Source organism: Dermochelys coriacea, chromosome 9, assembly GCF_009764565.3.
Source record: "Dermochelys coriacea isolate rDerCor1 chromosome 9, rDerCor1.pri.v4, whole genome shotgun sequence".
NCBI classification, from domain to species: Eukaryota; Metazoa; Chordata; order Testudines; family Dermochelyidae; genus Dermochelys; species Dermochelys coriacea.
The window spans coordinates 3,415,301-3,427,062 of NC_050076.1; the positions used below are offsets into that span (position 1 = coordinate 3,415,301).

Below are 11,762 nucleotides of genomic sequence, written 5' to 3' on the forward strand. Positions count from 1 at the left end.
AGCCCTGTCTTCCCCTCCACCATTCTGGCACTTTCTACATCTCAGGTTAATTAGCACAGGCGCAGAAGAGTACAATAATAAATTGCAAAGCTCCCTTCGAGCCAGCTCCCGGAATACATTTCTATAATAGAGTCACAGAACCTGTATATGGATGCGTGCGTGCGTGTGTGTGAGGGGGAACATTCATTGGATTGGTCAGATAAGAGACATATTGACCGGGTTCCTTATGACGTCTGTTCCTGGGTTGATCTGTCCATTATCCAAGGAGTGAATCATATTGACAGGTTGAATTATATTTCAGAAGATTTTTTTTCTCCCCCTCCTCCAAAGACCATTTGTAATCCTTGCACATTCGCTAGCTTTTAAAAGTGAGCTCCTCTGGAGCCGGGTTGCACTGAAGTCCTCCATCGAGCGTGAAGGAAGAGTTCTTTTGGTGGTGGGAACATGGACAAAATCTGTTCGGTCCAGTTCTGCCTTGGGCTCCTAACTGTTTTCTCCATAATGCTGTCGATACCATCTGCACATGGAAAACCTCTTGCATTACAAGGTAAGCTGAAACTCAGTATAGATGATGCAGGTAGGTACTTATCTCTGCTGGTTGATTGATTGGGGGATTTTCCTTTCTGCTTGACACAACCCTACAGCACTGATTTTCACATGGGAAGGAAATAAGGTTACCCATTACTACCTCCTTCTATTAAACATGTGAGCGACTGAGAGGCCTCATTCTATTTGTGTGACCTATGACCGTCCCTATGTCCATTTCTGGTGATATAATACATCACATTGAACAGTGACAGTGTCACATCAGAAGGAATGTGTCTGATGAGAATGTCTCTTGCTATTCATAAAGAAAATCTCTTAGGAAAAAAATGCCCTGGTATTACCCAGTGATGGTCCTGACACAGAACATATGAGATCTGACAGTTCCTAGGTGTCAGCACTCGACATTTTATCCAAGGTGGCTTCTTTTTTACCTGTTCTTCTTTCAGTAACTTAAGTGCATCTTGGCTTGCACTTATTCTGCAGGGAAATGGTGTCATTAATCTTCTTTGTTACATAGCCTTTGAGGGAAACAAGCAGCCAAATATAAGCTAGAAAATAACATTGCTTTTAAATTGATTTTTCCTCCTCTGTTGCCCAGTTGATTTTGTAATAATGCCTTTTATTCTGATTGTGCATCTGTATTTTTTTTCCTAAAGCAAACTCCAATATGCCTCACCATCAACATTTCAAAATCACCATAACCCAAACCCTCTTTAAACTCGCCATGATAAACACATCCCTCTTGTGACTCAGCTAAATTCCAGGGGGTTAACTCCAGCTTGTAACTGAGATCAGGATCAGGCCCAGTGACACTGGTCAAGGTACCATGCCAGGGATGAATTTGGCCAGCATTTATGATCATTGGAGTAGGCACAGCTCCTCAGCACCCCCAGATTTAGGCAGCTGTGTCTAAACAGATGTCCCACACCTCCTAAGCCTCCACTAGGCTCCATGAGATCAGCTATAATAATAATGTGTTGGCCCCTGTGTGTATGTTTTGCTTTAAGACCATCAGGGTTAGATTAGGGTGAAGCCACTTTGGTAAAATGATTGCCCCTCATCTCCATGTGCGGAGGGAACGGGAGCCTGGAGGATCAGGAAGAGAAGAGTGCTGTTCCTCCGGCACCATTCCTGCCTGTCTATGGTCTCTGCATGAGCCCCTCCATAGCTTTGGGATCTGAAATGGGCTTGGAGCCTGGGCATTCTCCATGCATTGTCCCCACTGCTTGCCTCACAAAAGTTAACGCTGACTGTGTGCCCGACTCCTTGCTTCAGGCTATAAAAGAGACCGGCTGGGCCGAGCTGGGAGGTCCTGGTCTCTTCAGTACTACAGGGTCTCGGTGCATATGGCCCTGGTCTATGGTGACTGTCCATTGATCAGATATTGGTGGATCTGTGGGGTTTGGAGAGAATCTTTCCAGGGAGCAGCGACTCCCCACCCTCGCTAAGGGAGCAATACAGAGAACGTTCTGCCTAGGGGTTTCACAGAGGGCCCTGTCCCCGTTCTGGCAGCAGGCAGTTGATTTAACAGGCTCTGGGAGGATTCCCCTTGTGCACAGGGAATCCCCGGGTGACTTTCTGAGGAAAATGAAGGTATGTCTTGGACATCCATACCAGCTGGCCCTGCCTGGCACCTGGAACAGTCGCTGGCCCCATGCTTGCCTCACAAAAGTTAACGCTGACTGTGTGCCCGACTCCTCTGTGTCCCCCATGGGTGAACAGGAGTAGCTCTGAGGCCAGGCTGCCCCGTGGCTGGCTCTAGACTGGGCGAACACAAAGGCTTTTTGTCACCTGTGCTGAGTGTATCTCAAGCACAGCAGGGGAGTTAGTACAGAGGTGGGGCTCTTACATCTACGCTGGAGGGAACTCCAGTAAGTGTGCGCCAGGGATCACCCCTGTATTGGTCTCAGGGAGACAGGCTGGATGGACTCCCAGCTCCTCCCCAGCTCCAGTGCGATTCTGTGGGGGCAGCTGGGGGGGCCAGGAGGGAAGGGAGTCCCCAGTGAGTGGTGACGGACTAGGCAATGCAACTGTCTGACTCCCCTCTGTGTAACAGGGAGGGACCACATTGACCAGGACTGTTAGAAGCAGTAGCAGCCATGAAGCAGCTCTGCTGGGGCTGGGGGTGAGGATTGCAACCCCCACCCACCCATGGGAGACCCCCCCTCCCAGTACGTCTCCCTCTCCCCGCCCCCCATCCCTCCCAACCTGCCATTATGCCGCAGCGAGACATTTCCTTCCTCCATTCTTTTGCTGGGGAACCCATTCATCCTGGCATCACCGCCTGAGAGAGGTGTTTTATGTGCTGCAGAAAGCCCAAGGTTTCTGGAGAGAGGAGACACCAATCACCAAGACATGCTGCTGACTCTGCTGCTTAACAAAAACCTCGGCTGGAGGCAACCAGCGGATAGCAGTAAGTGAGGGGGCGGGTGACACGCTCATCGATCCCATCTCCAGCTTCCCATCCCAGATCCCTGGAGGGAGCTTTGTTTATTTGAATACTAAGGGCCTGATCCTTAAGGGCTGAGCACCTGAATTACCACAGATTGCTATGGGAATGGAGCTCGCTCAGCACCTTGTAGGATTGGGACCTATACACAGTGGATCAGACTGTCTGGTACACTGGGGTTACTTGATGCTGCTTTTCCATTGCAAGTCTGACCTAAAGCCATCTTAGCTGGCCCCCAGAGGCTCTTGCAGCACAGGGGAATTCTCAGGTGGCACTGAATTGCCATAGACGCTTCTACAGTCCCCCACGCTCCCCGTAGCAGACACAAGTGGCATGGCTAGTGACCAGGAAGACTGACTGAAGCGTCCCTCCACCCCAGTGATCCCTGGCTGCTAGAAAGAGTTCTATCCGGTGCCAGCAGACTGGTCCCGCTCAGAGCAAGCCCCAGGTCGAGGGGAGGAAAGCCACTTTTGACACCCCCTCCCCCATGCCGCAACTAGCGGCCCTCGGATGCAGCTCAGGGTCTGGCTGGAATGTTAAAACTTATGCAAGATCTTCAACAGGAGCTCATACAAATAGTTGATCATCATTTATATCCAGGGTAATTGCTTTACAGAGAGCAAAGAGGTGATCCAGCTCAGCCGGAGTCCACGCTTAGTAAGGTTTCTCTGGATGAGCTAAGAACCAAGGGGAATGCCCATCCGAACCTGACTTATTGTTAAAGTTGGGAAAAGTTCAGCCAATGGGATTTTTCTTGCTGATCCGTCCCTTTGCAGTTCTGGTTCGGCAGGGACCGGAGGCACTGAGCTATCACGTGGGACGTTATCCCACCCGTGAGATGTGACATGACCAAAAACCAGAGAGTGTAATTCTAAGGGCTCCAGGCCTTTCTGTCGATTTTGGCAGGATCCCAACCCCAGAATGCAGCAGGGTATCATGAGACTTCTCATGGCATAAAAGGAGGGAACATCATTCAAACTCATGAGATAACATTTGCTCACTGAGGGCCCCGTCCAAAGCCCATTGAAGTCAATGGATGGGTTCTCACTGGCAGCGGAGGTCTTCAGAGCAGGACTGTGCTGAGTTCTCTCCACAGCGACAATTCAGATGAAAATAGGAAAGCACAGGGACAAGCAGGGACAAAATGCCCCAAGGACTGCAAAGGTCTCCACCCTTCCCTCTGCTAAACTCAGTGAGGCAGCCGTAGTTCTGAATGGCTGAATGATCCTGCAAAGCAAATCCATCGAGTTCTTCTGCTAACGAAGGAATTCAGCTTACAAATGGGATGCATTCAAGAACGAACAGAGTTATGGGTTAGTGTATTTATTACTCCTAGAGACAGACTTCATTTTATGCCGGGCATCTGCCAACAATTAATCTCCGAGAGAAGCATAGGCAGAGGCTTTACACCAGGCAAAGTGTCGTCAGTAAATTAGCCTTTTTTATTCTCCCCCGAGACCGTCTGTTCCAATGTCAGCTGCTGTTCATTTTTGGGATGCCGCAGTCCTTGGCCAGCCCGCTGGCTTGTGGGAACCGGGTCCAAAGCAAACGCCTGAAATGCCGCAACAAGTGGATGGGTGTGCAGTAACAATCGTAAGTGCTGAGGTAGCAGTTTTCAGCCCTAGATCTCAGAGTGCTTTTGCAGTCTCTGTTTTGCTGATGTGAAAAGCGGGTCACCGAGCCTTGAAGGGATTTGTCCAAGGTGTCACAGGAGGCAGAGCCAGGAATAGAAGCCAGCTGTCTTAGTTCCCACTGGACCATGCTGTCTTTTAAATCAAGGCTGATATAATGTATTGGCTTTATGTCTTTTCTTGCCCCTTTTGGCCCAAGCAGTTAGCCAATATTCTGAGGCTTGCAGGTTGTCTCCATTAGGGGAAGAAATTGATGGTGGAAACAGATGTTTCTTTGGTGCAATCCTGTCTATTTTCTGTACAAAGGCCTGTTTCCCTGAATGCAGTAAGAACAAACAGCAACAGATAGTTTCCGGCCTTACGGTTCCATGCGTCTTTCCAACCAGCACTCTGCCCAAAAGAAGCTCTGTCTCTTGGCTTCCTCTCAAGGCCATGTTACCAGCGCTTCTCTGGATGTCTCCTGGCTTTCTGGCCACTTTTCTGCTTCTCTCAGGGTTAGTCTGCGCTACAAAGTTCTGCTGACATTGCCAGGTCATCTAGGAGTGGGAAAAAACCCTCAGTGTAACTATACCAACAGAAGAGTGCTTTTGGCAGCATATCTAATGTCATTTGGGGAGGGGGTGTAGCTGGGCCAGCAGAACTCCTTTCACTGGCCTAAGCTGTGTTTCCAGTAGGGGGCTTTGCTGGTGTGCTTTACCGGCAAGGCTCTGTAGACAGGCCCCACGCACAGCTGCCGTGTTTGCACTGAACACCCAGGGAAACACCTCTGCCCACATAGCTCAGCTTCTGACTGGCCTTGCACGTAGCCTCGCCCCTTGGACAGTGTTTTCTATTGTGTTAGCTATGTTGCTCCATCAAGGCGCTTAATTGCTTCTTACTGTCCCGGGGTGCACCACTCGTGGCTTGTCTGGCGCCTCCTCCTGGTCACTCTGGGGATTAACTCTCAAGGTCGACGACCCTTCCATGGTCACATGCCATCACACCACGTCTACAGCTCTTCTCTTGTCCCAGGCACCGCAGTGTCCTCTTTGTGACTCAGCCCTCCGGCCGGGGCACTCAGTGTTCCCCCTTCTGGGGTACAGTCCTTCAATTCTCTGCCCCTCCCACAGTGACCCAGGCAGTCTTCCCATTCACGGCCCCCTGCCTGGTCTATGCCACACCTGTGGTGGCTGGTAGGGGAACCCGGGCTCACCCACTGCTCTGGATTCCAGTCCAGGGACCCTACACCCAGTAATCCTGGGCTTTCCTCTCCCAGCCCTCACTGCTCCTTTCCTGGCCTGCGTCCAACAACTCCTGGTTCCCCTCCTTGCTCAAACACTCCTCCCTCTTCCCAGGGAGTGACTGACCCTTTCCCAGCAGCAGCCCGTCTATTGCCAGCTTCCTGGCTTGATCGGCCCCGCCTGTTCCTGCCCAGCTGAACCTGCATGCAATCAGCCCCCTGCTCCCTAGCTCTGCCTGGGCACGTTAACCCCTTCCAGGCCTGTGTGGGATGGACACTCCCTCACACTTACATTGATCCTGAGTGAAGGGTGGTTAGATGTGGATCGGACACGGCAAGGTCTGTGATTGCCAATAATCAAAGACACGGGTGCTGGGAGGCACCAACGCTCTCCAGCATAACCGTAATGGCGACTGCATTGGCTCTCTCCTGCTCCAGTCACTTAATCATAGATACATAATTCCCCAGTTGCTTTAGTCTGACAAAGCCTGAGGTACCGGCCTTCAGGGCCTGGGGCTAGGCCCATTTGTTCTGGCTTTTGCCCATCCAAGGTGATGGAGAGCTGCTGAGTTGGCATTGGCCAGTACATGACCGTATTTTAGCTGTTATATTTGTATCCATCAGGTATGTTTTATAAGTTACAAAAAAAACATGACAACCTGCCCCCTTTTTTATTTAGCATTAAGGGAAAGTCCTATAAAACTGGTAGGGAATGCCAACTCTTCTGCTGGGTTTTCAACTAACCTATATTTTCAGGGCTAAGTAGGAATTCAATGGTAAAGAGGCCTTCCACTTATAAAGGGTGAATGAGGAAATTGCTTCTCATAGGGGTTTCAGGAAGCACTACAGATATTTACACTACCTGTGTTCTTTATTCCAGGCTTGGAGCTGGCAAAGAAATTTGAAGAACTTGAACAGGTGAGAGGTGCATGCATTGATACAGAGCGAATCAGACAAAAGCCATTAGTGTGTCAATAATACCCAGACTGGACTAGTGAGTACATTGCGATCCCCGGCCTGTTTTAATCGATTTCAGTGCCCCAGCGTGAGAACGGGCCGTCTCCTCAGGAAGAGGAAGAGGAAAGCACAGCAGGGGTTTAAAATACTCATCTGATGGAAGAAATACATTCATAGATTGCCAGGCCAGAAGGGACCACTGTGATCCTCTTGCATAGTACAAGCCCTAGGACTTCCCCAAAGTAACTCTCAGAGCAGTTATTTTAGAAAAACATCCAGTCGTGATTGAAAAGTGGCCAGTGATGGAGAGTCCACCATCAGCTTTGCATTGGGAGCAAGCTAGCAGAGAACATTGATTAGGCTGCAGCAGTGACCCATATCGGCCATATTTAAAGGGCCAGCATCCGGAAAGGCATGCGGGGGAAAAAAGTTCCCAGAAGAGGGAAACTCTTCCCAGGGGAGAGGTAGAAGGGACTAGCTACAGAGGCAGGTGCTGCTGCTTTGTCACGTTTAATCCCATCACTGGGTCACACCAAGGAGCTATGGGTGGGGGGACTGGTTCAGACTAGAGACAGGACCACAGCACAAAGTCCTTCTCCCAATCTGAATTTTCCCAGGTCCTTTATGATGATTGTTTGTGTCGCAGTAGCACTTTGAGGCCTACGCCAGGAGCATGTCTCCATTTTCCTGGGTGATCCACCCCACTGTGGGTGAGCGACAGTCCCTGCACCAGAGAGCGGAGGGTCTAAGCAGACAAGGCTGGTGTAAGTGGGCGCCCTCACCTCTAGGGACATGGCAGTGCAGGGAACTTGGTCTCTTACCTCTCGGTGGCCGGTTCGGTGGCTGTGATGGCTAGTCCCAGCCGGTGTCTTCTCCCCTCTCCCTCTCTGTTTTCTGGGCCTCAGCCCTCGAACCAGGTCACATGACAGTTCACTCCTTTTCCAGGGTACAAAAGAGCCATCCAACTTAAAGTCCAACTCAAATGCCCAGACTAGCAGCTCTTCTGGCCCCCTCGGGCACCACGGAAGTTCTCTGCATCTCTTGACCCTGCAGAGCTTCTCTTCTCTTGCTTCTTCCCCAGCGGGACTGCCCCGCTGCTTCCCTTCACCAGGCTTGCCAGCAGTTTACCGCTGAGGATCTCCCTGCTCCTTTTAAGCCACATCTCAGGGATTGCCCCCCACCCAGGAACCTACTCTGCTCCATGGGGAAACTCAGCCTGACTTCCTCAGGCTCTCCTGCTTGTTCCTTCCTCCTGGGTCTTCCTCCCTCTGCTGAGTTCCCAGCTTTAACTAGCAATCTCCTGGCTTCAGCTCCCCACCTAATTAAGTCAATTGCAACCAGCTGCCATCACAGATCCACCCTTATGTTTCAAGCTCATTGGTTAGGCTTAGCTGCTAAATTATGGGCATGATTGAGCTCAGCTTGCCTCAAAGGGCCAGCCAGCCTGCGACAGGAGAGAAAGCCTGTGAGGGGAAACTGAGGCACGGGGAGTGGAAGTGACTCACCCATGATCACATGGCAGGTCATGGGAGAGCTGGGAATAGAATCCAGGTCTCCTGACTCTCAGTCCAACTTGTCTCTGCAAGGTGTCACTATATCACACCTCGCTGCGACTGGGATAGAGATGGGCCCCAGCACAGTGCCCTGATTCAGATGGGACCTTTCCCAGAGATCTGGGATATTAAGATCTGGCTTCCTTGGAGCTATGTTGCCGGAGCAGAAGCACAGAGTCTCCTTGCCGCGGACGGCTCTCGCCTCTAGAAGAGGGAAAGAACGGCCCTTAACGTGGAATCCCTGCCACAGAGAAACCAGTGCTACAGGTTCACTGTTGCCAGAAGGGAAAGTGAATGGGAGACGAGCGTGGCAAATGAGGGGAGGATATCAAGGCCACAGCGGCAAGAGGAATAAGGTCGTGGCACTCTATGCAGTGATAGTGGGTGGGTGGCTCGCGGGAGAAGGGCTGGGGGTGGGTCAGGAGAGGTTAATCTAACCTTGTGCTTGTTCCAAACAGCTGGAGAAGTTAAAGGAGGAGCTTTCGGCTGGGGAAGGCTCTGAGGAGGCTTACACTGAGGCGGGCCTGCTGCCATCACACCCTGACAAACGCGGTGGGTTTTGGTTTTAGAGCCGCTGCTGTGAGCCCCTGGGATCTATCTGCCTGCAGCCCTCCTGCCCCCTTTAGGGCATTCCCTCTGCACCCCTGTGAGCGATAGCAGATATGCTGAGAACCCCAAGGCAAACAGAGCTCAGCCATCCATTGTCACCGGCTGGGCATCTAGGGGCCTTACCATTGCTTGCTAATTAATCAGCCTTGTTGACTAGCAGCAGGATCTCCTTCTAGCCTGAGCTGACTGGCGCTGCCTGTCCACATTTCCAATTGCTTCTGATAGTTTAAGGGGCTTTGGCAGCATCCTAAAATGGTCCTATTTTGGTCCCTTTTGGTGGAAAATCAGAAGCTTTTAAGAGCTTGTTGGTTCATAAAGGAACTGTGGACCCCAGGCTGTAAGGAATAGCTCTGTTGAAGGTCCTCATGTATAAAGGAATTTTAGCAACTGGAACCACTCCAGGGATCCTTTAAGTGCTTCTAAAATCCATTTGGAAACTTCAAGCAGCCTTGCAGCAGGCGTCTCTTTTCATTCAGGAGAGGATTTGGGGTTATTTGGTACATCCCGGCTCTCAATTCTGCAGAAACCCCTTTTTTTGCAGAGTGAATCGGCCCACTTTACACAAGCTGATAGTGAACACGTTTCCCCTCTGCCAAGGTCACTGCTCTCTTGTGTCTCTGTATGGGCAAAACAAGGAGCAATTGTTTGTGTGGCTGAGAGACAGTGAGGAAGGACATGGAAATTAACCAAGAATACAATGAATTAGAGGAGGCCAAGATCTCATTGGAGATGTCATTCAGTCCATTCCTCCTGCCAAGAATGCAGGACTGCTGCCTACCGCCAGTCGAGTTTTACATGAGCTTGCACCTGCAAGATTGTTTCCTAACATCTCTTTTTCTCTCCTGGCCCTCCCTAGCCTGCTTTTGGAAATACTGCGTGTGAAGCCCCACTGGGATTGGAAGAGAGAGAGCAGGCCGGCCTTGAATTGCCTCACTGTGGTGTCACTGTGTTAACTTATCTTCTGTACCTTCATCGTGCTGCTCCCTTGGGTGCTTTTCCCAGCGAGGAACTAGGCAGGGCCACAGCCAGGGTTGACAGGAATTCGGACAAGACCGGGAAGCTCCCATGTTTCACCCCTTCTTCCCTCATACTCCTCTCCTGTTCCATTTTTTATAGCATCTGCCTACCCTGTCTCCTTTCAGCGTATCACCGATTTGCTCTTAACCCCCCACTTTTCCTCCACTCCTCTTTTCTCCAGGTCCTCCTAGTGCCTCACTCTCACCTCGCCCCCCTGAGTGTGAGAGGGGAATGCCCTTTGCAGCTGCTATTCATTGTGGTGTCAGTGGTCCCATTCCCTTTCTAAACCTGGGCCCAGGACAACGGCACCACCCATCTCCTGTGGCAGTGGCAGGCCTGGAGCTGGGAGGGGAGGTGTTTGCCGTTTAAGTGACAAGGCGAATAATAGCAGGCTGAGTGCATTGTACGGATTTGGTTGGCTTGCTGCCACAGCTTTGTAGTGTTATCTCTATTTGTGTCCTGTCAGTGTGCACAGTGTGTATCCTCCAGTCTTTACTTCAGGGGAGAAAAGGGCCAGAATACCGGCTCCTTTAGGATATAAGTCAAATAAAGGTAAAATGCCAATTTATATTTCACAGGGTCCCCTGATGTTTTCTTTCTCCTTCATTAGCATGGCCCAGGTGTCCAGGTCTGTACTTTCCTCCATACTCGCACTTGCATATTCGATGCATGTGTTCAATTTTGCATAGAAATGGCCACAGTGGAATAGGCTTTATCTATTTATCTAAGACTTTATCTAAGGTTTATCTAGCTGGGTATTCAACAGTGACAAAAGTAGCAGCTGCTTCCTTTGACCAGTTTTGGGAATCAATGCACTTCCGTGTCAGAGATGAAGCCCCAGTGCTAAGTCATTGGTCCAACCTCTTTGAGTTCCAGCCTACCGAGGGTTCTGACTCACATGGGTGGACTTTACCCAGGCTTTACCCATTTCTGGTTTCACACTCTACCCCATAACTATACCCACACACATAAAATTCACAAAACATCATGCTGCTGCTGCAGGCATTCATCTGAAAGTGGCACTTGTTCAACTAACCAAGGAAGAGAATATTTTTTAAAATTATTTGCAAATGAAATACATCCGGTTCCTGGGCCATATTCCCAAGTGTAAATCCAGGATCACTCTGCTCAAGCCAATAGAGTTAACACTGGATTCCCAATAAGATAAATAAGAACAGAATTTGGCTTTGCTGTATGGATGAGTGAAATGATTTGGGTTCTAATTGGACATGTGTTTCCAGGCCTGCCTAGCCATAGTATTTAACGGCAGGTTGCCTGGTACACATTCTTCATAAACACCACTTCCCCCAAAGCATCAATTATTATCCTACATCAGCTGCCTGGGGTCTGGCAAAAGGTACATGTTTACACCAACAGCTTGGATGTTCGTCAAGAACAGGGGAACTACATATCTTGTTATGATCCGAACCTGGCACACATCAAATGTCGTCCATTGGCATATATTAGCAGTTTGCATACAGTAGTTCAGTTTGATCACACCCAAAGTACATTGTGCTGCTAAAGTTAACTCTTTGGGACTTGAACCCTGAATCTTACCCCTCTTCTGCTGATTATGGATACATATTCAGTACCTCTATGTAAATGTGCCTTCATTTGTTGTTCTCTATTATCACAAAAGCCAGAGAGACAGGAATAATCACTGCCATTCTTGAGAGCAATCGCTCTCTTAAAAGAGTAGTGTAGTCACAATAGTTTGGGGACCTGTTCAGGGTTCTATATTTCAACTGAGTGCAGTTTCACCAGTGACAAGCCAGTAATGG

At 49.9% G+C, this 11,762-nt stretch overlaps 1 protein-coding gene across 1 annotated transcript; it reads left to right on the forward strand.

The window, feature by feature from the left end:
• Nucleotides 1-241: 241 nt before the first annotated feature.
• UTS2B (urotensin 2B) lies at nucleotides 242-10,462 on the forward strand. Its single transcript, XM_038415099.2, has 5 exons — nucleotides 242-547; nucleotides 2,858-2,959; nucleotides 6,726-6,763; nucleotides 8,814-8,907; nucleotides 9,821-10,462. The coding sequence occupies exons 1-5, from the start codon at nucleotides 445-447 to the stop codon at nucleotides 9,844-9,846; spliced, it is 363 nt and encodes a 120-aa protein (XP_038271027.1). The 5' UTR covers nucleotides 242-444; the 3' UTR covers nucleotides 9,847-10,462.
• The last annotated feature ends 1,300 nt before the right edge of the window (nucleotides 10,463-11,762 follow it).